Below are 21912 nucleotides of genomic sequence, written 5' to 3' on the forward strand. Positions count from 1 at the left end.
GGGGAGGGCCTTGCTGGAGCCGGGTGGACGCCGGCCTCTGCGCCCGGGGTTGGCTGCAGCTGCCTTGCCCTCGCCCCTGCCCCCTCGCTGCGGCGCCCAAGCCTCCGGGAAGAAAGGGCATCAGCTTGGAGGGGGCCAAACTCACGGTCAGAGATGCACAGCAGGGAACAGAGGTCGCCCCAGGCCTCGGGAAGGGAATGTCTAGCTTTAAAGGGTCGAGTGGGAGAACAGGGCTGGGAAGGGCATCCTGGACCCTTGGAGCCCCCCCCTCCCACCCAGCGGCCCTGCCTCGGATTGCTTAGAAAGTCTGGGGCCCCAGGAGGTTACTAAGCTACCCCCTCCCAGTAGTGGGACCGAGGAGGGAGTAGCTGATTTCCAAAGACTACCCCCTGGAATCTGGACAATTTCCCCGGGGAACTGCACAGAGAAGGGCTCTGCAAACAGATTCCCTTGCAGATAAGTTGGCATTTAAAAGAGAAAAGGACACTGACTTCCTTTGAAGGCAGGATTGAACAGTCCGCCCCACCAGTCTCCTGTCCTGGAGGCCACAAGGGCCCAGGGGAGTGTGGGTGCCCCCTCCCCCCATGAACTGATGCCCTCTGCTTCTCCACAGAAGACCAGAGCCCAGCAGAGGAGAAGGGACTGCGCTGCCAGAACCCAGCCTGCATGGACAAGGGCCGGGCTGCCAAGGTAGGGGACTGGGCAGCGTGGAGGACAAGTTCTCACCACCCGGGACATCATGGAGTCCTTGCCAGGGCATAGCAACTTGGGGTGGCTGGTTTAGGAGGCAAGAGGGTGTTCATGGCTCAGGAACAGTGGAGTGGGGGGCTTCTGTCAAAGCGAGGAACAGCCCCATGGGGTACTTGCCCGAGAAGATGGGAGCCCCAGCTCCAGGTCACGGATGAGGAAGCAATGGCTTCGGAAGGGAAGTGGTCCCCATGGTTTGGTGGCACCTGGCCACTCTGCAGACCTGGCCATGGTTCCGGGATACTGTGTGGCTTGAGCACAGCTCTGGCTGTAGAGTTAACAGAGGGAAGGAGAAGAGGGCAGCTGGCCTGAGATTTGAGAGGAACTGGGGTAGACTGAAGAGACGGGAGAGAGCTACAAGACTATCTCTCGGGTACTCCTGCCTGTGCCGCACTGGGCTCTGTGCCGCCTTACCCACGGCTGAGGCAGCTCAGCAGGGAAGGTATTGTCACCTGGCTTCCCAGATGAAGATACCGAGGGTCAGAGAGGTCGTGTGACTTGGACGAGGCCCCACAGTTCATAAGAGGCAGCTCCCTCCCCGCACACATTTGTGTGACAATAGCCGTGGAGTGCTGTATCAGCTTGTTCCTCCCTCCTGGCTTAGTCCTGGCCTCATTCCCCCTACAGGTTAGGGAGGGAGCCAGGCTCAGAGAGGGGAAGGGGTTGACTTGTGGCCACATGGCCGGCAAGTGGTAGACTGGGGATCTGAACCTAGGAGTCAGGTGTGTAAAGCCAGAGCCCACATTCCTAACTGCCGCGCAGCTTGGCCCTGCCAGCTGTGGGAGATTTAAAATGCCACCCCCCCATTCATCCGGCACAGGAGGCCCATGGTCATAAGGAACATGAGGACTGTTCTGGGGGTGGGAAGAGGAGGGGGCGGCCTCCAGTTGCCGTGGTCACCAGGCAAGGGGGCGGCAGTGATGTCAGATACAATCTGCTGGCACGGGTGGTGCCTGGCATTGGGCTTTGGTGTTGGCTGGCTGCCGCTCCCCCAGATTGGCGATCAAGCTGGCCTCTGCTCCCTCCATACATCTGCTGGGAGCCTGAAGCATTTGTCTGACCCGAAGGGGTGAAAAAGAACAAGACACGCTGTCCCACCCCTCCCGGGGCCCCAAGTGGCATGAGAAGAGGCCTGGTCTCGGCACCTGGCCCTCTGTGGCCTTCAGACCTACCCTGGTCTGCCGGGGACTCAGCTTCTCTGTAGCTGTGGGATCATCTCCGGCGAGGGGGAGGATATCCTGAGGGAGGTGGAGATCTGGGTGGTGACAGGAAGAGAGCAGGAGTGGACCAGAGATGAGCTAGGCAGGAATGCGGAGGCAGAGGAGAGGGACGAAGACCATCGCGGATACCTTGACTTACCGCTGTGGTGATGTGCCAGGTGCCACAGGGAAACGCAGGCTCAGAGAGGCAAAGGAACCTGCCCCCATCACAGTGTGCCTGGTGGAGCTTGCCCTGGCGTGAGACTCTGAGGACAAGGTGTCTCTTAATCTTCAGCTGCCTCAGGAGCTGCTAGCAGGATAGGCCATCTGCACACAGGGCTGCGCCTGATTCTGCCGGGGGCTCCCTTGGGTGCTGGGACTTCTGAGATACCTTTTGTCTCTCTGCAATTGACCCCGAGCAGGTCACTGCCCCTCACTCAGTTGACCTGAGGACTAAAAGAAGCCCCTTGTGTAGACGGCTTAGCACAGTGCCCAGCATGCCTCGGTGTTTGGGAATGCTGGATGGAATCATGGACTTCATCTATAGTGTGTGGGGAATAATCAAGCCTCTCCCCCAGGTTCTGGGTGTGCCTTCTGTCTCTCCCCGAGAGTGAGACTTCACAGGGCTCCATACCAGACTCTGCCGCCCAGCAAATGCACACTGCACACTGGGAGGAAGAGGGTGGGAGTGACCAAGGCAGGGGAGTGTCATGGGTGTCCTTAGCCCTCCACAAAATAGCCGCGGGGCAGTGACTGACCCCTGCTCTTCGCTGGGCCTTCTTGTTTGTGGCAAGCATTGTGGTCATGGTCTGCTCCACACCTAGGGTCCTAAGGGGACATGGCGAAGGGCTGATACTGGACCACAGGCCACCCCACGAAGCATTTGGGAATATGACCTCAAACTAGGGAGCCAATCCTAGCAGCTGTGTTTGCCCAGAATACTGTGCTAGCCTCAGTCCACGCCTCGTGCCAGCAGCCCATCCTGGGTGGTAGAGGCAACTCCATTTCCATGGAATGACTGACACGTTGTGCCGATGACGTGCCAAGGCCGGGCCTGAGCCTCAGTTGGGACTTCCTGTTCTCAGGGTCCCATTCCCAAGCAGCTCCCAGGGAGAGTTGATGCTCTCTGCTTTGCCCTGGATAGGGAGGCAAGATTTGATTCCATATAGAGACGTTCTCGGCATCTGGAGCTGCTCCTCCACCGTCCAGTCATGAACCCCCATCCTTAAGTGTATTCTAGCAGACGGGGATCCGTAGGTGTGATGGAGTGGGTATGGATGTGGTTACCCCAGATTTCTCTCGGTGTTGTGGAGCGGGGAGAGGAGGAGTCTAGGGTCGTGTCCAGATGAAGGCCAGTGTACTCGGGGTCCAGGGCCTGATGACTCTGAGCCAGGTGACAACGAGCCTGTTTTCTGGACAATGCTTTGGGAGTAAGAGGCAGGACACTTGGTGTCCTTGGGAGTGGCCAGGTTTGGGGGTCTCTGGAGGTGATGGTCCCTTTAGAGGCTGGTCAGCTATGAGCAGACCATGGCCCCGCCTGCTGCTGAAGAAGGGCAGGATCAGAGAAACAGTGTGGATCGCCTAGGCTGTGGCTAAATCATTTTGGGGGAGCAATTGAAAACTTGGGGCACCTGCCCAGCAGGTAAGGTAAGAGGAGAGGAGCTGCCTGGTGGGGTCCAGCTGCTCAGAGCCAGTGCTGGGAGTCAGAACCCCAGCTCTGCCCTTCTGGGGTAAGGGGGAAAGGTCGGGTTGCTTGACGCTCTGTGGCTCCCTCCCCGCCAAGTCCTGAGTGCAGTTCCAGGCTGCTGAGAGGAGAGTTACAGACCACCCAGGCCAGGCACAGGCCAATTGAAAAGGGGTCCAGCCAGGCATGATAATATGTATATGCCTGTAATATCATACTCAAGAGGTTGAGGCAGGAGGATTATTGAGTTTGAGGCTGGCCTAGGATGGATACATAGTAAGACCTTTTATTTTTTTCAAAAAAAGCAGAGCTGGAGAGATGGCTCAGCAGTTAAGAGCACTGGCTGCTCTTTCAGAGGTCCTGGGTTCAGTTCCCAGCACCCATATGGCAGCTCACAACCATCTGTAACTCCAGTTCCAAGGGATCTGACGCCCTCTTCTGACCTCTGTAGGCACCAATTTCAGTTTCAGGCAATTTCCCCACAGGCTCAGGCTGCAGGGGCTTCAGCCCTGTGCCCCTGCTTGCTTCTCCAGCAGGACAGTCCTGTCACAGTACCTATGCTCCCTTGGGCCTGTCTTGAAGCCGAGGTGAATGAGCGGGGACTTTGAATGATCTATAGATTGGTGGAGTGCCAGCCCGTCACATACAGTGAGGCCCACTATTCACCCTGTAGCCAAGATCCTAGCTTATCCCCCAGAGCTACCACTTGGCCTCCTGTGACCTTCTGGTTCATAAGCAGGACTTTCCCTGGACCCCTTTGCCTCAGCCCAGTGGATGGGTCGTAGGTGGTGGCACCCTACCCCGGAGTCCATGCCGGTATCTGCTGTTCCCCTTGCTCTGTGCACCTCTGGGTTTGACGTGTGTATCTCAAGCCTGGGCTGTAAGGAGGCGATAGTGCCCCTGTGTGAGACTCAGAGTTAGGACTGCCAGGTGGTCCCAAGTTAGGGGTCTGCAGTTCCTGGGTCCCCGTTGGTGCCACCTCGACTTACTTAGGGATGAATGTGCTCAAACTACTCCTGTGGCCATGAGGAGTCTGTGGTTGTGGTGTGGAGGTGGTTGGCTGGTGAGGCTAGGGATTCAGGGGAGGACTCTGCGGGGCCTGGGCCTGGGGGGCACTTGGGAGGCTCTTCCAACCCTGTCCCATCTGGGAGGCCCGATTGGTCTCAAATGGAGAGGTCCCTAGTGGCCAGCAGGGGGCGCAAGAGGCTGTGCCTCAGGCTGCCTGGGGAAGGGGAGAGCCTGATGAACTGTGAGAGGCCCTGGACAGCCTTGGTGGAAGACAGGGAGATAGAAGCCAAAGGGTCCCTAGTTCCTACACATGTCTCAGTGACCTTCTTGGGTGAGCTTCCTCTTGGGTAGGTATTTGCTGTTCCTGGGCCCCACATCAAGGTTGGGTGCCCACCGGGATACACCAGCTATCCTGAGATGGCACATCTAGTGATGGCCAGTGCTGTCTTCACACAGTTGAGGAGATTGCTGCCAGTGGGGGAGAGCAGGGGTAGGTGAGGCACAGAACGTCTTCAGACGCCTTCCCCATGATCCTTCTGAGTGGCACTGGTGAAGCCTGGAATCCAGGTGCTGCCTGGGGGGTTCAGATTCACAGGCTGCAGCCCTCTCGGGGGTTCAGATTCACAGGCTGCAGCCCAGCCGGACCCTCAAGGGGAAGGGGCCCGTGCTTAGGGTCCTGTAGACAGGCTCCTGCTTCTGTGTCATCTGTCTTAGGTCGGGCTCTGCCTCCAAGCAGGCCTGGAGACCCACAGGACAAAAGGGTGAGGCCCAGGCTCCGGGAAAGGAGGAGGCCGTGAACCGCCTGCAGTAGGAGCTGCCTGGCAGAGCCGCCCCGCCCTGGCTGGCCTGCCCACGCACGCAGTCTCCACCCTTGGATATCTGAGGTGGCGGGTAGAGCCCTGGGCGCTCTCTCAGGGGAGCCTAGCCCTGCTGGAGAAGCCTAGGGCAAGTGTGCCTTTCAGACAAGAAGTCCAGCTGCTATCTCAGGGCCGTCTGCTGGGTGCCGAGCCCTGAGCTGGCTCTGGATCCTGCCCCAGATCTGTAGCTCCTACTGGACCCAGAACTCTTACTCCAGGCCGACCCTGTGTGGACCGTGGATGAGCACAGAATCCTCTGACTTTCTGGGATTGGGAAAAATGTCCTAGGGAAGAAAGAGCCTGATTGGGGGTGCCTCAGAGACTGTCATTCATCAGCCTCCGCATCTGGTTTCTGGTTATCAGTTTCAACAAAGCAGCCCAGACTCACACCCTGGAGCCAGGCTGGGCTAGAAAGGGGCCCCCTCCCCAGGGAGTCAACGGTCTCAGGTCTGCCCCTTAGCTCCTCGCTGTCCGTTATGTGGGAGCGGCTTGGACTCGTCCCTCACCCCCACTGTCACTAATGACCCTATATTCTGGCCCTGGGGCAGCAGGTCCTGGTCCCCAAGCTGCGGCCTTCACCCCTGCTAGAATAGCCAAGACATAACGTGACCAGAGCCCAGTCACTCGGAAGTCCTTTTTAGGTGAAATGTCCTGGCTCTAGTGATCTTTACTTGCTGGGACTTCCTTACCCCATACCAGTGGGGTTCCCTCCAAGCTGTCTTTAAGGTCTCCTCTTTTCTCAAGAAGGTAGTCTTCAAGACCTTGGTGCCCAGATCACCACGTAGCCTGTGCCCATGCCCCAGCCCCACCCTGAGACTGAGCCATGGCATTGTTTCCAAGCACAGACGTGCATTTGCCCGCTTGTGTGCTGGCAACCTGCAGCCTCTCCAGGCCTTGGCGTCTTCCTGTTAAGCTGGGGACCATCATTGTCGCCTTCTCAGCCTCTCTGAGTGGGGTTTGTTGCTCAAACTCTTGGGACAGGAAGTCGGGAGGACTCGCTGGAAGGTGGTAGCTGTCTGACTATGGGACAGAGGCAGGGGGTTGGGGGCAAGACCACCAGAATTTGAATGGAAGCTCACCTCTCTGAAGCCAGCCGGCCCAAGGTGACACACAGACTCCAGGAAGAGGGAGGAACCCTTTAGTCAGGCAGGGGAGAAGGCTCTGCTGACCTTTGGCTGCAGGCAGGATCATCTCCCTGAGAAGCCTGTCCCAAGTTAGCTAAAGACTCTTCATTCATTGCTCCTGCCTGTGGCTGTGCCAGGGCCATCCTGAAGGCTGAGGACACACAGCCAGATACCAAGGCCACTGGCCTCTGGCACGAGAGAATGATGGAGAACAAGGAAGCAAAATAATGTTGTGGGATAAGAAAGCTAAGAAAGAATTAATTTGACATTAGGGACTCAGAGAAGGAGCCTGACGGGCTTTTTTGAGAGCCTTTTGGGGAGGTAGGGTTGGGGCCCAGTGCCAACCATCTGAAGGTTGAGCGCATACAGTCTGGACAGAGCATGGAGGGTGAGGGCTCTGAGCTTGGGGAGCCATAGGGCCATCAGCCAGAAGGCCAGAGGACAAAGGACCACATGAGACCACCCAGGAGATGAAGAGGGCACCAGTCTACAAGATGACAAGTTTTAGTTTTCAAGGGAGTTACTCCTATTGTAGATGGTGAGTGTCTTTGGGATAAAGGCCACCCTTAAAGTCTAAGCTTAATTACTGCCTTAAAAACCATCTCAGAAGTCACAGCTCCCTCCCTTTCTCCATGATGCCAGATGCAGGGGTTATCTAGGGGTCAGGTGTACCAATGACAGTATATGCTCCTTACAGGGTACCAAGGAATGTGTACAGAGGCCATTCCACAACCTGAGTCCGAGGTCTGTGTTTAGGCCAGGCATGGTAGTTCACTCCTATAATCCCAACACTTAAGAAGGTTGAGGTAAGGGGCTGGAGAGATGGTTCAGCAGATAAGAGCACTGACTGCTCTTCCAGAGGACCTGGGTTCGATTCCCAGCACTCACATGGCAGCATACAGTTGCCTGTAACTCCAGTTCCAGGGGATCTGACACCTTCACACCAGTGCACATAAAATAAAGTTTAAAAAAAAAAAAAGAGGTTGAGGTAGGAGGATTGCCTCAAATTCAAGGCTAGCCTTGGCTACAGAGTGAGATCCTATCTCTAAACAACTCTTAACAAACCAGAGCTTGGGTGTAGTAGAGGCTTGCCTGGCATTCAGTCCCCAGAACTGTGGAACCAGGTGTGGTTCCCTAGAGCGGCAGAATTTATAGAATGAATCTCTTTTTATTAGAATCACAGGCTGTAGTCCAGCTAATCCAACAATGGCTGCCTATGAATGGAAAATCTGAGAAACCAGACATGGCTTAGTCCGCAAGGCTGGATCCTCAGCTGGTCTCCAGCATAGTCTCTAGTGCCAGGACAGGAATGACCTTGCTAGCAAGAACTTCCTTCTTCCTGTCCTTGTAAGGGCTTCCAGCGGAAGGTGTGGCCCAGATTAAAGGTGTGTCTTCCTGCCTCAAAGGTCTCCGCTGGAAGTGGATTCACCCACCTCAGACCAAGCAAAAATAATCTCACGGGTGTGCCCTCCATTTCTGAGTTGCAGTTCATTCCACGTGTCGGGTTGACCACCAAGAATAGTTCTCACAGTGGTAATCACAGCTTTCTGAAGGTGCAGAAAGTCCAAGGTCATTCTCAACTACATAGTGAGTTCTGTCACAAACCAGTCCGGGTTTAGCTGAGGCGCTGCACTTGTCTCTTTTTTTTTTTTTTTTTTTTTTGGTTTTTTTCGAGACAGGGTTTCTCTGTGTAGCTTTGCGCCTTTCCTGGGACTCACTTGGTAGTCCAGGCTGGCCTCGAACTCACAGAGATCCACCTGGCTCTGCCTCCCGAGTGCTGGGATTAAAGGCGTGTGCCACCACCGCCCGGCTTGCACTTGTCTCTTAATGTCTGCTTTATCCCCTAGGTGATGGAAGGGGATAATAGTGGCTGCCCCACCCCCACGCCCCGCCCCCTCAGCTGGGAGGTTTGGAGCACACCTTTAATCCCAGCACCCAGGCAGAGGCAGACAAATCTCTGAGTTTAAGGCCAGCCTGGTCTACAAAGCGAGTTCCAGGATATCCAGGACTGTTAGACAGATAAACCCTGTCTCGAAAAACCAAAACTAACCAACCAATCAAAAAAAAAAAAAAAAAAAAAAAAAAGGCTGCCTGCCCCCTTCCTGGGGATGGATGAGTGTAGAAACCCTGGATAACCAGAGTGGAACAATTCCACCCCACAGGGGGCGGGCGGCTTGTCATGTTGTGTTGAGCGCCCTCTGGCGGCAGTGACCCAGCCTAGCGATACCAGTGACCTCCCGCGAAAGCCTGCCTGGCTGAGGGGTTTCCCTGGTTCAACTTCCGGGGGACAACTGGGAGCCGCCCAGGTCCTCTAGTCTTCCCACTAGCTCTCCGCGCACCTCCCGCTTCTCTCCCAGGTCATGTGTTCCACTGGAGCCCCTACCTCTGCCACTGGAGCGGAGATTCCCCCAAGCTCTCGCTTGGTGTGTGTGTGTTGGGGGGAGAAGGGGTCCCCAGGGCCTGGCATGGGACTCAACACAGGATGCAACAGGATGCTGGAGTCCCAGCAAAGAGAGTTGTCCCAGGACGACAAGCAGCGTCCTAGGATTCTAAGGGAGTCGGCCCTTAAACCAGGAGCACCCCTCTTGTGCTGAGTCTAGAGCCCCTGGGGTGGAGAAGATCCGGGCTAAGTTCCCGAGGCAGGGTCTCCAAGCTGCACTTGAGGCCGAGTGGCCCGTCCTGGGAGTGGCAGGGGTTCCGCGGGGTGTCACCGATCCAGCCCCCCCGGGCGCGACTGCACAATGGCAGGAAGCGGGGCTCCGCGCTTTGTCCTAAGCGCAGTGCAGACCGCCGCTTCCTCCAGCCACCATGGGGACAGGACCCGGCGTCTCCGGGCGCCGAGCGGCAGCCAGGCCCGGCTCCGAGCTGCCCTCCCCGGACTCCCAGGCCCCCTGGGTCGGGGGTCACGCCCGCAGCAGCGAGAGCCAGGTAGGGGGGCGTGGGTGGGTCAGAGCCTAGTGGAGACGCTTAACTGGGTCCTCCCTGTCCCCCGCTCCAGAGGGCCAGGGTGGCTGGACCTCTGAACCGCACACAGCTGCGAGCGGAGGTGAGGCTGGGGGGGGGGTCCCCACCTGGAGTTAAGAAGCTGGTGGTGGGCAGAGATGCCCCCCAACCCCTGGGCCTTTTGTGTTGGCCGCCTCCGGACACACCTGTGGGGCCCAAGCCGCCCCTCCCCCCTTCCTTCCTCTGCCCCACACCCTGTGCCACGCAGGCCCCGCTTCTCCAGCCTTGAGTCTCAGCCCTGGTGTGCGCAGAGAGCCGGTTTTCCAGTGCTCTGTGCCCTGGCCTAGGAGTGGGGTGGCCGGGCGGGGATGGCTGTACTCGTGTGCCTGCCTCTCGGTATCTGTGTGGCACTGTGTCCAGAGGAACTTCCCCACCGACAGGCTGGCCTTCTCCCGCCGAGCGGGGTGCCGCTGCCTAGAGAGGTGGGTTCGGTGGACAGTAAGGACGGGAGGGAGTCCATGAAGATCAGAGTCTAGCGTTGGGAAGGAGTCTGCCCGAGTGCTGAGGAGACCCTGTTGCTTGGCGATAGGGATCCAAGGAGAAGGAGGGGAAGGCCACCCAAGAGGGCTTTGCCAGGCCCAACCTCAACCCTGATCTGGGCCTGCGATTTTCTCTGGCGGTTGCAGAACAGCCTTCTTACTTTTATATGGGAACTCTGGCTCAGTCCCTGCAACTGACCCTGTGGATCCCCTGAGCCCATACCATCTAGGCCGGAGGCAGGATGGAGGCATGGTAGCGGGCTGGTGCAAGTTTCAGGACTGGAATGTGGGTCCCTTGAGGAGAAGGCATTGAATGAACACTTGTGTCCCCCCACCCTATCCCCGCTTCTCTTTTGAGATGATCTCACTGTGTAGCTCTGGTTGTCCTGGAACTCACTATGTGTATCAGGCTGGTTTTGAACTCAGAGATCTCCCAGACTCTGCCTCTGGAGTACTGGCCATAAAGACATGAGCCACCTCGCCCTACCCGAATCTGCTATCTTTATATTGACTTAATTTAAAAACAAAATTGTGACCCAGAATTGGGAACCCTTCTCCTGAACACACAACTAAGCTCAGTTCCTACTGTCGTGCTGAGGCCAGAACCGGGCTTGGCTGGCACATAGCCACACCTGCCATTGACCTTCTGAAGCTCTCCTAGTCAGCAGGGGGCCGAAGCCAGGAGCCCAGGCCAGGCTGGTGGACTGGAGGACACCAGGAAAAGGGATTGAAGGGGCACTTGAAGCTGGGAGGCCCCTGACTGAGCAAAGCCAGGTTCTCTGCATTCCCTGGGGTTCGGGGCTCTAGGTGGGTGCATGTTTTCCTGCATTCATTAGCAGTGGATTAAAACAGGAACTGGAAATATTTTTAAGCCCTGACCACCCACTGCCAGGAATCTGGGTCATCATAATGTCCACTGCTTCGAGCACAGGACCCAGTTCCTGTCATCTCCCCTGGAGCAAGTGGGCCACCTGCTGACTTCTGTTTAATATGTCCCATCCTTTTCTGTCTGGAGGAACAGAGAGACAAGAGCCCAAACAGCAGGCATCTGACTGGGATTGCTTTCTCCTGGAACCCACCCTCCCTCAAGGCTGACAGGGTCCGCCTTCCCCCATTCATCTCTCCATTGTCTGATACCTGGCAGGAATGTGAGTGATCTGAGGTCTGGCGGGACACACCCTGGCTCAAGCCTGGCTCTGCTGGTGTGTAACTTTGGCAATCTACTTCACTTTTTTGATGTCCCCTCTCCTCACGTGTGAAATGAGGATGAGAGGAAACGGGCATAGGAGCTCTGACCCCCCCCCCCCCACCTCTTCCGCCCTGACGTTCCCTGCTTCAGTCCCTCGCTCCGCTGCCTTGGCCATCTTCCTCCCATCTGTCATCTTGGACCTCTCTGTTCAGGCTCTCAGCCAAACACTCCCCAGCACCCAGTTAATAGACTGAGTACTGAGTACTGAGTACTGAGCTGGCAAGATGGCTCAGTGGAGAAGGGCACTCGCCACAGAGCTGACACTCGGAGTGTGTCCAGGCCTGGAGATAGGGCTTCGAGTCAGGTGGAATAAAGTACCACTCCTTGTGGAGCAGGGTTGTGAGGCTGGCGACAAGGTCAAGGGAGACCGTGGAGGAAAGATCTGTGGGCATTTAGCATTGCAGGCCAGGCTCCAGCCAGTGTCAGGGCTCGGGTGGGGACTTTCTATTCTTACTCAGAGTGAGGTAGAGTCCCTGGAGGGTTCTGAGTGGACAGGGTGTGAGTCCTCCTGGAACAGGGCCCCCTCTCACCCCCCATGGATGACTGACCATGACGGGAGGCAGTTAGCAGTCTAGTGATGTCATCTACCTGAGAAGCCCTCAGGGCAGTGTTAAAGCTGCAGAGATTGGCTCTGCTGTTAAAAGCACTGGCCAAAGCCTTTAATCCCAGCACTCGGGAGGCAGAGGCAGGCAGATCTCTGTGAGTTCAAGGCCAGCCTGGTCTACAGAGCGAGTTCCAGGACAGGCACTGAAACTACAGAGAGAAACCCTGTGCACTGGTTGTTCTTCCAAAGGTCCTGAGTTCAATTCCCAGCAACCACATGGTGGCTCACAACCATCTGTAATGAGGTCTGGTGCCCTCTTCTGGCCTGTAGGCAAACATGTAGGCAGAATACTGTATACATAATAAATAAATCTTAAAAAAAAAAAAAAAAAAAGCACTGGCCACCCTTCTAAAGGACACAGGTTGGATTCCCAGCACTCATGTAGCCCCTACCTGTAACTCCATATCCAAGGGATCTGGCCTCTGTGGACACTGCATGCTTATGGTCCATGTATATTCATGCATGCAGGCAAAACACTCATGTATGACAAGCAAACCCATAAAAAAAACAAAAAGGAAAATAAACAGAGATGAAGTTTGGCAGGGCAGTGGTGGCTCACATCTTTAATCCCAGCACTCGGGAGGCAGAGGCAGGCGGATTTCTGTGAGTTTGTGGCCAGCCTGGTCTACAGAGCGAGATCCAGGACAGCCAGGGCTACACAGAGAAACCCTGTCTCGAAAAAACAAAAAACAAAACCAGAGACCAAGTTCCAGATTATCCTGACCTACACAGGAAGTTGGAGGCCAGCTTGGGGTACTTGAGACCCTCTTAAACCTTCCTTACTGCCCAGGAAAAAGAAAAGGGGAATTTCTACACCCACTCCAGCCATGGCAGGAATGACTGATTCAGGCACAAACCATCAGTGTTTGTGGAAGCCCTTGAGGTGACTGGAGCCCATTACAGATCAAGTGTTAGCCCCTGACTCTTCGTGAACTACCGGGGTTAGAGGGATGGCTCAGCGGTTAAGAGCACTTACTGCTCCTCTGGTGACCCAGTTCAGTGCCCAGCCCCCACGCTGGGTGGCTGGAAACCACCAACCTGAAACTCATCTACACACCCCCACCACACCCCTCATACACACTCACTTTTCTAGCCTCCATGGGTGTACACGCGCTCAAACATACACACACACACACACACACACACACACACACACACACACACACACACACACATCAACTATGAGGAGAAAAGGTGTTTAGGGAGATTCCCCAAGTGAGCTCTATATCCAGTGCATTGAATCAGGGACGTCCTGTCCTGGTCAAACATTCAGACACCTCCAAAAAGTCAATGTTGTGAATAAAAAAAGAAGAAAAGGTAAACTCGTGTGTGAGCTAGATTTCATATCGGGTACAGGGTAGGAGGGTTTGTGAAGGCCGTGAGGTAGTCAGGAGAGGAAGTGTGAGCGTGAAACACAAGTTTGAATCTGTCAAGGTTTGGACATTGTGTGGGGTTTTGAGGAGAATCTTGCTGGCATAAGTTCCAGGTATTTGGAAGGCTGGGGCAGGAGGTGGGTAGTGCAGGAAATAACCCATCTCAAAATCAATGAATAACTAAACAAACAAACAAACAAATAAATAGATGAGGGGAGCTGGTGCACCAGAAGACTCAGTAAGTAAGAGTGAGAAAGGTTGATGACCTGTGCCGTTCCTGAAAGCCACAGTGGGGATAGAGAATTTACTCCTTTTTATTTAGTTAGGGTTTTTGAGACAGCGTTTCTCTGTGTAACACCACCGCCCAGCAAGAATTTATTCATTTATTCTAAAAGGTTCTTTTCTGGTTTCTCTCTCTTTCTCTCTCTCTCTCTCTCTCTCTCTCTCTCTCTCTCTCTCTCTCTCTCTCTCTCACACACACACACACACACACACACACACACAGAGACACACAGAGTAATAATAATAAAAGCTGGATGGTGGTGGCACACGTCTTTAATCCCGGCACTCAGGAGGCAGAGGCAGGTGGATCTCTGTGAGTTTGAGACCAGCCTGGGCTACAGAGTAAGTTCCAGGACAGGCTCCAAAGCTACACAGAGAAACCCTGTCTCAGGGGAAAAGCAGCAGCTAGAACTGGCGGTAGGGGCCTGTCGTCGTCGTCGTCGTCGTCGTCGTCCTAGGTGTTCGAGGGTCAGCGGCAGGAGGACCACAGCTTCAAGGCGACGTAGTGAGAATCTGAAGCCAGCGGAGGAGTGACTGGCAGTTGCGCACTTCTGGGGCCCTTGTTAGCTCAGGGCTGTGTGGGATTTCTGCACCAACCAGACGTGGTGACAGAGAGTGAGAGGAGGCAGATGTGACGTGGCATATCGTCTCAGAATCCAGAAGGCTGAACTATTCTTATAACTCTCTGTAGGCTTGAAGTATTTAAAGATGAAAACTGGGAGAAAGCCAGGAATGGTGGCTCATGCCTGTAATATTAGCACTAGGGAGGCTGAGGCAGGAGGATTGCTTTGAGTTTGAGGCCTGCCTGAATTATAGCGTGAAGCCGAGGCAGGGAGAGCAGAGAGTTGAATGGAATGTGAAGACAGACTGGTGCGGCTTTTCCTGAAAGGGAAAGGGAACAGCTGCCAGAGGGTCCAGGGAGCCCAGGACTCTGTTTATGAGGTGGAGGGGTAGTGTGCCCTGTGCTGATGGAGGGAAACCTGACCCTGCAGGAAATGGGAGAGTCTGGGGTGAAAGTGTGTGGGCAGATCTGGAGGAAGAGCTGGCTGCAGATTGGATCAGGGCCAATCATAGGAAGTCCCAGCCTCCCTGGGTGTGTGGCGAACATGGAGGTGGGAGGCTGTGGGCTTCTTGCTAGCTTCTGGTTTTATTTTTATTTTTTTATGGAAAAGCAGGAATCGAAATTGGACTGTGTTAGTTAGGGCCAGGCCATTGGAGGTTAGGCCCTTGGCAGTTAGAAGGAAATAAAGCTGACAGCTCTCCAGGAAGGGGGAGGAACAGATAAACATAGATAAATATGATAAATGCAGACATAGTCTCCAGGCAGGGGCTCTGTGCGCGCACGCGGGTTTTGTGTGTGTGTGTGTGTGTGTGTGTGTGTGTGTGTGCGCGCGCGCGCGTGTGTGTGCGTGCGCAGGCTGCTTTGGACTCCTCAGTAGCTCCGTGTGTGTCTGTAGCGATCCAGGTGGGGTCTACTGTTCAAGGCTCAGGCAGGCCATAGACCTGACAGCAGAGGGCCCGGGCAGCCAGGCTTGAGGCTTATCACAGTTCAGGGTGTTCCAGTACCGACTGAAGAACAGTCTCAAGCTTCTTTTGGGGGGCTCTTCTTTTGGGGGCCCCTTCCTGCCAGAAAGGCCCTGGTCGCCCCACCCCACTGTTGATCCTTTGAAGTCTCAAGTGCAGGACTTGTTTTCTTCTCATTCCTTGGAAACAGGCAGTGGGTCCGCGGGGAAGGGTGTCCAGATGAATTGCTAAGGGAAGCAGAGCGCTCCTGGTGGAGAAGGTGGTGGATGACTGCAGCAGTGGTCTGAGTGCTTGGTGTGTCAGTCTGTCTGTCTGGAGCCCATCCTGACCACACCCTTCACCCACAGGTGTGCCATCATGCAGACTGCCAGCAGCTGCACCGCCAGGGGCCCCTCAACCTGTGTGAGGCCTGTGACAGCAAGTTCCACAGCACTATGCATTATGATGGGCACGTCCGCTTTGACCTGCCGCCACAAGGTAAGTCCCAAGGACCTGGCCTGGCCCCGAGGACTCTCTGGGCAGCTCAGAGTTGCCTATCTTGTTGGAAGCAGTGCTTGGGTAGCTATTGGAACCCTGGTAGGGCCTTGTGAAGAACGTAAGAGTGAAATGCAAATCTACAGATACACCCTCTCATACCTCCCACAGCTGTCCCGGCCACTGGCCAGGGCCAGCACAGGAGCACAGAATCTTCCCGATTCTGCCTGACCTTGGGGCCAGCAACTTCTGGGTGAACTCTCCATACCAGGCCGCTGGCCTGGGAGAGCAGGTTGGTGGCCACTGTGGTTGGAAGGAACTTGGGGGAGGGAATTAGAAACCCATCCTGATGAATAGGGACTGGCTCTGGAAGGCACCCAAACCAACTGTCACCTCTCCCAGCTGGTACGAAAGACAAAGGACTCTCCACTCCCCCAGGGCTCCTGGGACTTCAGGTGTGGTCATGGTAGAGGGGGAGGGGAAGCCTAAAAGGAAGAGCTATGGACTTGGTCCCTGTCTGAGACGGCCCCTGTACCCTCATGCTATAGAAAGGTAACTGAGGCTATGGGTGTTTGTACTTGGGGTGGGGCATCACCAGTGTGTCATGCCAGGGCCTATGGTCCTTTTGGGTCTGGGGCATGGATAATAACGACAGATCCCGTTCTTGGCAGACTGCAGGTCTGAGCCCCTGGGAGCTCCAAGCTCTGTACCTTTGGAAGAGGCCGTATTTAAGGGCTAAGGACGGACCAGAGAGGGAGTAGGGTCATACATAACCCCTGCTCCCTTTCTCCAAAGGCTCTGTTCTGGCCCGGAATGTTTCCACCCGATCCTGTCCCCCACGCACCAGCCCTGCTGCAGACCTGGAGGAAGAGGAGGAGAGCTGTGTGGATGGAAGAGGGTAGGTGTGGTCCGTGGACAGAGTAGCTGCCATAGGAACGAGGCCAGGCACCACACACTTCAGAGTCCTCCAGAGGGCTGAGCATTGACCCCCTGCACCCCTGCCTTCCTTCATTTGTAGGGAAACTGCCTGATGTGTGTGACTCTCTTGTTGGCCACCAGAGGGCAGACAATCCCACACAGGCAGCCGGGTACAATGCATCCAAGTTACTTCCAATTGATGAAGGGTGGAGCCTACCAAGACTCCCACTTACTTCCCACACTGGGGAGGACCGGCCAGCACCTCAACATCTGCTTCCCTACAGGGACCGGAAGAGCACTGGCCTAAAGATCTCCAAGAAGAAAGCAAGAAGGAGACACACGGATGTAAGGAGCCAGGAGGCCTGACCGCCAGGGCTCCCAGAAAACCCCCTTCTTTCCCCAGCCTTTTCTTTCCCTGGGTCTGGTGCCCCTACTGTGAACTCCAGGCCAGGGATGGGGTCTGGATGAGCATGCCCCTCCCTCCCTCCCTCCCGTATAGCTCAGAGCTGCCCGCCTGGCCCAAGTATGTTGGGGGGTAGGCACTTCTTGGGCAGGTGAAACGCTGGGATCCTCTCCTGGAGTAGGGCTGGGAGGTCCCTGGCTGTCACCTCCCTGTTGGGATTTTCATCTGGACCACGGGGTGTGTAGGGTAAGCAATGGAGTGGCACTGGAGATGCTAACAGATGCGTGTACTCTCAGGACCCAAGCAAGGAGTGTTTCACCTTGAAATTTGACCTCAACGTGGACATTGAAACAGAAATTGTGCCAGCCATGAAGAAGAAGTCACTGGGGTAGGGCCTGAGGAGGAAGTGGGGGTAGGACATAGATATAGTTCCTTTGTCAGGGCGCACAGTTTCTACATTGCGTGCATGTGTGTCTGTCTGTCTGTCTGCCTGCCTGCCGTCTGTGTCTGTGTGTCTGTGCACTCCCATGCATCTGTGCACCCTTCCTGTGGGCAGCCCTGTGTGGATGTGACACCTGCCCGAGGCTGACCTTGCACCCTAATCCTGACTGTACAGCTGTGCCCCAGAGGGACCTGGAACCCTGGGGGCGGGTGTCTGTGTACCTGTGTCTGATGATGCTCTGCATGCTGCTTGTCTTGTTTTTTTTGGGGAGGTGGCTGGAACTGTGTCTGGATGGGCTGGGGAGTCACATGAGTGCTCCCCTAAAACACGTATTTCTTCCTGCGGGGCAGGGAGGTGTTGCTGCCTGTATTTGAAAGGAAGGGGATTGCGCTGGGTAAAGTGGACATCTACCTGGACCAGTCCAACACACCCCTGTCCCTCACATTCGAGGCCTACAGGTTTGGAGGACATTACCTGAGGGTCAAAGGTGAGCAGAGCAGCAGGTGCCACCGACCACCTAGCTGGGCGGGCTGGCCGGGGCTCGTTGGAGCCTCCTGGCTATGGAGTCCTTCCTGGGCTCAGGTTCCCATTGGCCATGCTCCTGAACAAGCTCATTAGCATACAGGTGTCTTTGCTGGGTGCTGGTGCTGGAGGGTGGGGCTCCCAGGGAGGGTAGTTAAGCCTGGACTTGAATCCTCGGGGGAGAGAGGGCTCGGCCCCTCTGTCTCCCGTACCTGGGCACTGAGGACCTCTTGTGCTCACACATAGCCAAGCCGGGAGACGAGGGCAAAGTGGAACAGGGGGTGAAGGACTCCAAGTCCCTCAGTCTGCCAATCCTGAGGCCCACGGGGGCTGGGCCCCCTGTGTCGGAGCGTGTGGACCCCCAGAGCCGCCGAGAGCATAGTCTGGACATCTTGGTGAGCAGGAGGGCCTGTCGGGATGGAGGTAGGGCAGGGCACCTCCTGAGGAAGAGTCATCCGGGATTCTCCACTGCATGGCTCTTAGGGCTTAGTTCCCGCTTCTGCAAGGTGTGGTTGGCTGTGAGGACAGGGTCTCTCTCTGTATGGAACTAATCTAGACAGTAGGTTTTGTCTCTGTTCAAGTGTCCAGGGAGTCAGAGTACATGGAGTGTGTTGATCTGTGGGGCAGGAAGAATGATGTTTTCCAACAGTACATTTGTGTTGGAAAGTCAGAATATGTTACCTACTGGGTATGAGCATTTCACGGGTCTTATCCCTTTTCTTTTCTGTGGTATTTGTTCATTTGTTTGTTTATTTTTGAGACTGTGTAGCCTTGGCTGTCCTGGAATTCATTATATAGAGGAGGCTGGCCTCAAAGTCACAGAGATCACACAGGCTCTGCCTCCCAAGAGCTGAGATTAAAGGCGTGCGCCCTCACACCTGGCTCTTTTTTCTTTTTCATGTCTTTCTCTTTTTTTTAGCATTTACATTTTAAAACATATTTATTTTATGTGTGAGTACCACATACATTCAGTGCCCTGGGAGGCTCTAACAGATATCAGATCCCCTGGAACTGGAGTTCTTACAGACAGTTGTGAGACACCATGTGGGTGATGGGAACCAAACCCAGGTCCTCTGCAAGAGCAGCTGGTTCTTTGTTCTTACTCTGCTGAGCTACCTCTCCAGCCCCAACGGGACTTTTTGAAGCTGTGCTTGTGGGTGTTTCTGAGTGTGTGTGTGTGTGTGTAACTCTGAGTTTCTTCCTATCTGTTTCCTGCTTATGGCTGGGAGGCCTGGGACAGTAGCTGAGGTCTGGACATCTGGGTCTCAGGGGAGGTGGTACCCTGGGTCAAGGATGCAGAGAAACTTCTGCCTGTTGACCTGTGTTCTGAAACCCGGGTGGGAGCTGCACTTGACCATTGCTCCCTGGCCAGGCCCCTGGCCGCCGTCGCAAGAACATGTCTGAGTTCCTGGGGGAGACGAGCATCCCCGGGCAGGAGCCCTCCACGCCTTCCAGCTGTTCTCTGCCTGCCGGCAGCAGCAGCAGCAGCGGCAGCGGCGGGGCCAATGAGAGCTGGAAGAACCGGGCAGCCAGTCGCTTTAGCGGTTTCTTCAGCTCCAGCCCCAGCACCAGCGCCTTTGGTCGGGTACGTGGCGCCGTGGGCTCGGGGAAGAGCAGCCAGCTGACCCTGGGCTCGGGGAAGAGCAGCCAGCTGACCTTGACCTTGACTCTGGCTCGGGGTCTTCTTCCAGGAAGTGGACAAGATGGAACAGCTGGAGGGCAAGCTACATGCTTACAGCCTCTTCGGGCTACCCCGGATGCCACGGAGGCTGCGCTTTGACCATGACTCCTGGGAGGAGGAGGAAGAGGATGAGGATGAGGATGAAGACAATGCAAGCCTGAGGCTGGAGGACAGCTGGAGGGAGCTCATTGATGGGCATGAGGTGGGTGTAGCTAGAGAAAGTGGGTTGCTTATAAAGATTTATTATGTATACAAGTATTATGTAAAGATTTATTATGTGTACAAGTGTTCTACCTGCATGTACACCTTTATGCCAGAAGAGGGCACCAGATCTCACTACAGATGGTTGTGAGCCACCATGTGGTTGCTGGGAATTGAACTCAGGACCTCTGGAAGAGCAGCCACTGCTGAGCCATCTCTCCAGCCCGTACCTTGGAGATCTTGACAGTCACAATCCACATAATGGGGAGGGTGGCCTCCCCTCCAGATCTCTGTGTTCCTGTCAAGAAAACGAGGAAGCTGGGTGCTGCCCACCCTCCCGGGCTGCCCACCCTCCCGGACTGTCCCCACACACCCGAGGCTCCTGGCTAACCTGTCCTGCCTCTCCTGTAGAAGCTGTCCCGGCGGCAGTGCCACCAACAGGAGGCAGTGTGGGAACTCCTGCACACAGAGGTCTCCTACATCCGGAGGCTGCGCGTGATCACCAACGTGAGTGTGGACCCGGGTCCCTGCTGCTTTCCCACCTGCAGAGGCCAACTGAGTGTGCCCTCAGCTAAGCTGGGCCTCTGCCTGACAGTAGTGGAAGGCAGGCTGCAGGCTGCCTCTGGGGCGCGGAGTCCTGCGGGTGCCTGGGAGGGGTGTCAGGCGTGCTGGCCGGGAGGCTGACTTAACCTAGGTAAGGGCCCAGCTGATTCACGGCTGCTTCTCAACACAAGCTGTACGTCAGGTTCTCAGGAGGACACCCTGGCTGGGACACAGTGGGTAGGCACTTAGGGGATTCAGCTGGGGAGCGGAGCACCTGCCTTGGCCTTGGCCTTCCTGGAGGGGGTTGAACCAGGGCAGAGGTGACCCAGCGCATTCCAGGTATGCTAAGAAACCATTCTCCCCAGCTCTCCCCCAATTGGACCATGGGTGGGCTGGCGCTTCCGGACGTGGAGGGTCCAAACACCCTCTGGCTGCTTCAGGACCTTATGGGGAAGGAGTGACTTAAGAGTCTGGGCAGGGTCGGGACACCCCTACCCCCACCCCTGCTGCAGTGTCCCCTCCCCCTACAGCTGTTCCTGTGCTGTCTTCTCAACCTGCAAGAGTCGGGGCTCCTGTGTGAGGTGCGACCTGGCCTGGGGCGGTGTCGGGGGAGGGGGGTGCTGGGGCAGGGGCGGGGCCAGTTGGGAGGAGTGGGCGGGGGCGGGGCCAGCCGGGAGGAGGGGGCGGGGCCAGCCGGGAGGAGGGGGGCGAGGCCAGCCGGGAGGAGGGGCAGGGGCGGGGCCAGCCGGGAGGAGTGGGCGGGCCGGGGCGGCGCTGACCCTCGCCTGTGCGCCCAGGTGGAGGCCGACCGCTTGTTCGGCAACATCCCTGAGATCGCGCGGCTGCACCGGGGGCTGTGGAGCAGCGTGATGGTGCCGGTGCTGGAGAAGGCGCGGCGCACACGGGCGCTGCTGCAGCCTGGGGACTTTCTCAAAGGATTCAAGATGGTACGGGCGGAGACACCGAAACCCCCCAGGGCTAGATCCTGCCTGCCCATACATCCCCTCTGGTTCCCACTAACCCTCTGGCCAAGAGAGGAAGTAGTTCGCGTTGGTGACCGGGGTTTGAGTCCTTACCACCCGGCTATGGGTGGTGACTTTGAGGCTTGGTATCCTCACCTGGAAATGCTCTCCCGCTGGGGTGGTGTGGGAAGTAAGTCCCTGAGGCCCCTGGAGTCCTGAGGTAACAGGTGCTGTGTGTGGTTCTGCTCCGGGCCAGTTCGGCTCACTCTTCAAGCCATACATCCGGTACTGTATGGAGGAGGAGGGCTGCATGGAGTACATGCGTGGCCTGCTGCGTGACAACGACCTATTCCGCACCTATGTCACGGTGAGGGCCCGGAGCTCAGGGGCGGGACCTGGGGGCCGGACCTGGTGGGCGGGGCCCGAGGGGTGGGCGGGGCCCGAGGGGCGAGGTTAACCAGAGCCCCGCCCCCACCCGCAGTGGGCTGAGAAGCACCAGCAGTGCCAGCGGCTGAAGCTGAGTGACATGCTGGCCAAGCCCCATCAGCGGCTCACCAAATACCCGCTGCTGCTCAAGTCAGTGCTGAGGAAGACTGACGAGCCCCGCGCCAAGGAAGCAGTGATCACCATGGT

The 21912-nt window shown here is 56.3% G+C and overlaps 1 protein-coding gene across 5 annotated transcripts in view; it reads left to right on the forward strand.

Moving 5' to 3' along the window:
• The window catches only part of Plekhg5 (pleckstrin homology and RhoGEF domain containing G5), a 40894-nt gene that overhangs the window by 15074 nt on the left and 3908 nt on the right, over positions 1 to 21912 (forward strand). For 2 of the 5 annotated variants that reach the window (XM_076565738.1, XM_076565736.1), the window contains exons 2-15: positions 614 to 690; positions 15481 to 15610; positions 16403 to 16505; positions 16810 to 16870; positions 17225 to 17316; positions 17721 to 17857; positions 18139 to 18287; positions 19265 to 19477; positions 19584 to 19775; positions 20186 to 20281; positions 20848 to 20898; positions 21115 to 21264; positions 21536 to 21646; positions 21761 to 21910. In XM_076565738.1, coding sequence (XP_076421853.1) covers positions 667 to 690; positions 15481 to 15610; positions 16403 to 16505; positions 16810 to 16870; positions 17225 to 17316; positions 17721 to 17857; positions 18139 to 18287; positions 19265 to 19477; positions 19584 to 19775; positions 20186 to 20281; positions 20848 to 20898; positions 21115 to 21264; positions 21536 to 21646; positions 21761 to 21910 — 1659 coding nt within the window. In that variant the 5' untranslated portion in view covers positions 614 to 666. Of the gene's footprint in view, positions 1 to 613; positions 691 to 8926; positions 9548 to 15480; positions 15611 to 16402; positions 16506 to 16809; positions 16871 to 17224; positions 17317 to 17720; positions 17858 to 18138; positions 18288 to 19264; positions 19478 to 19583; positions 19776 to 20185; positions 20282 to 20847; positions 20899 to 21114; positions 21265 to 21535; positions 21647 to 21760; positions 21911 to 21912 lie in introns of those variants that run through there. The other 3 variants (XM_076565737.1, XM_015987281.3, XM_076565739.1) reach the window with 3 other exon arrangements.

This window comes from Peromyscus maniculatus, chromosome 2 (genome assembly GCF_049852395.1).
Source record: "Peromyscus maniculatus bairdii isolate BWxNUB_F1_BW_parent chromosome 2, HU_Pman_BW_mat_3.1, whole genome shotgun sequence".
Lineage (NCBI taxonomy): Eukaryota > Metazoa > Chordata > Mammalia > Rodentia > Cricetidae > Peromyscus > Peromyscus maniculatus.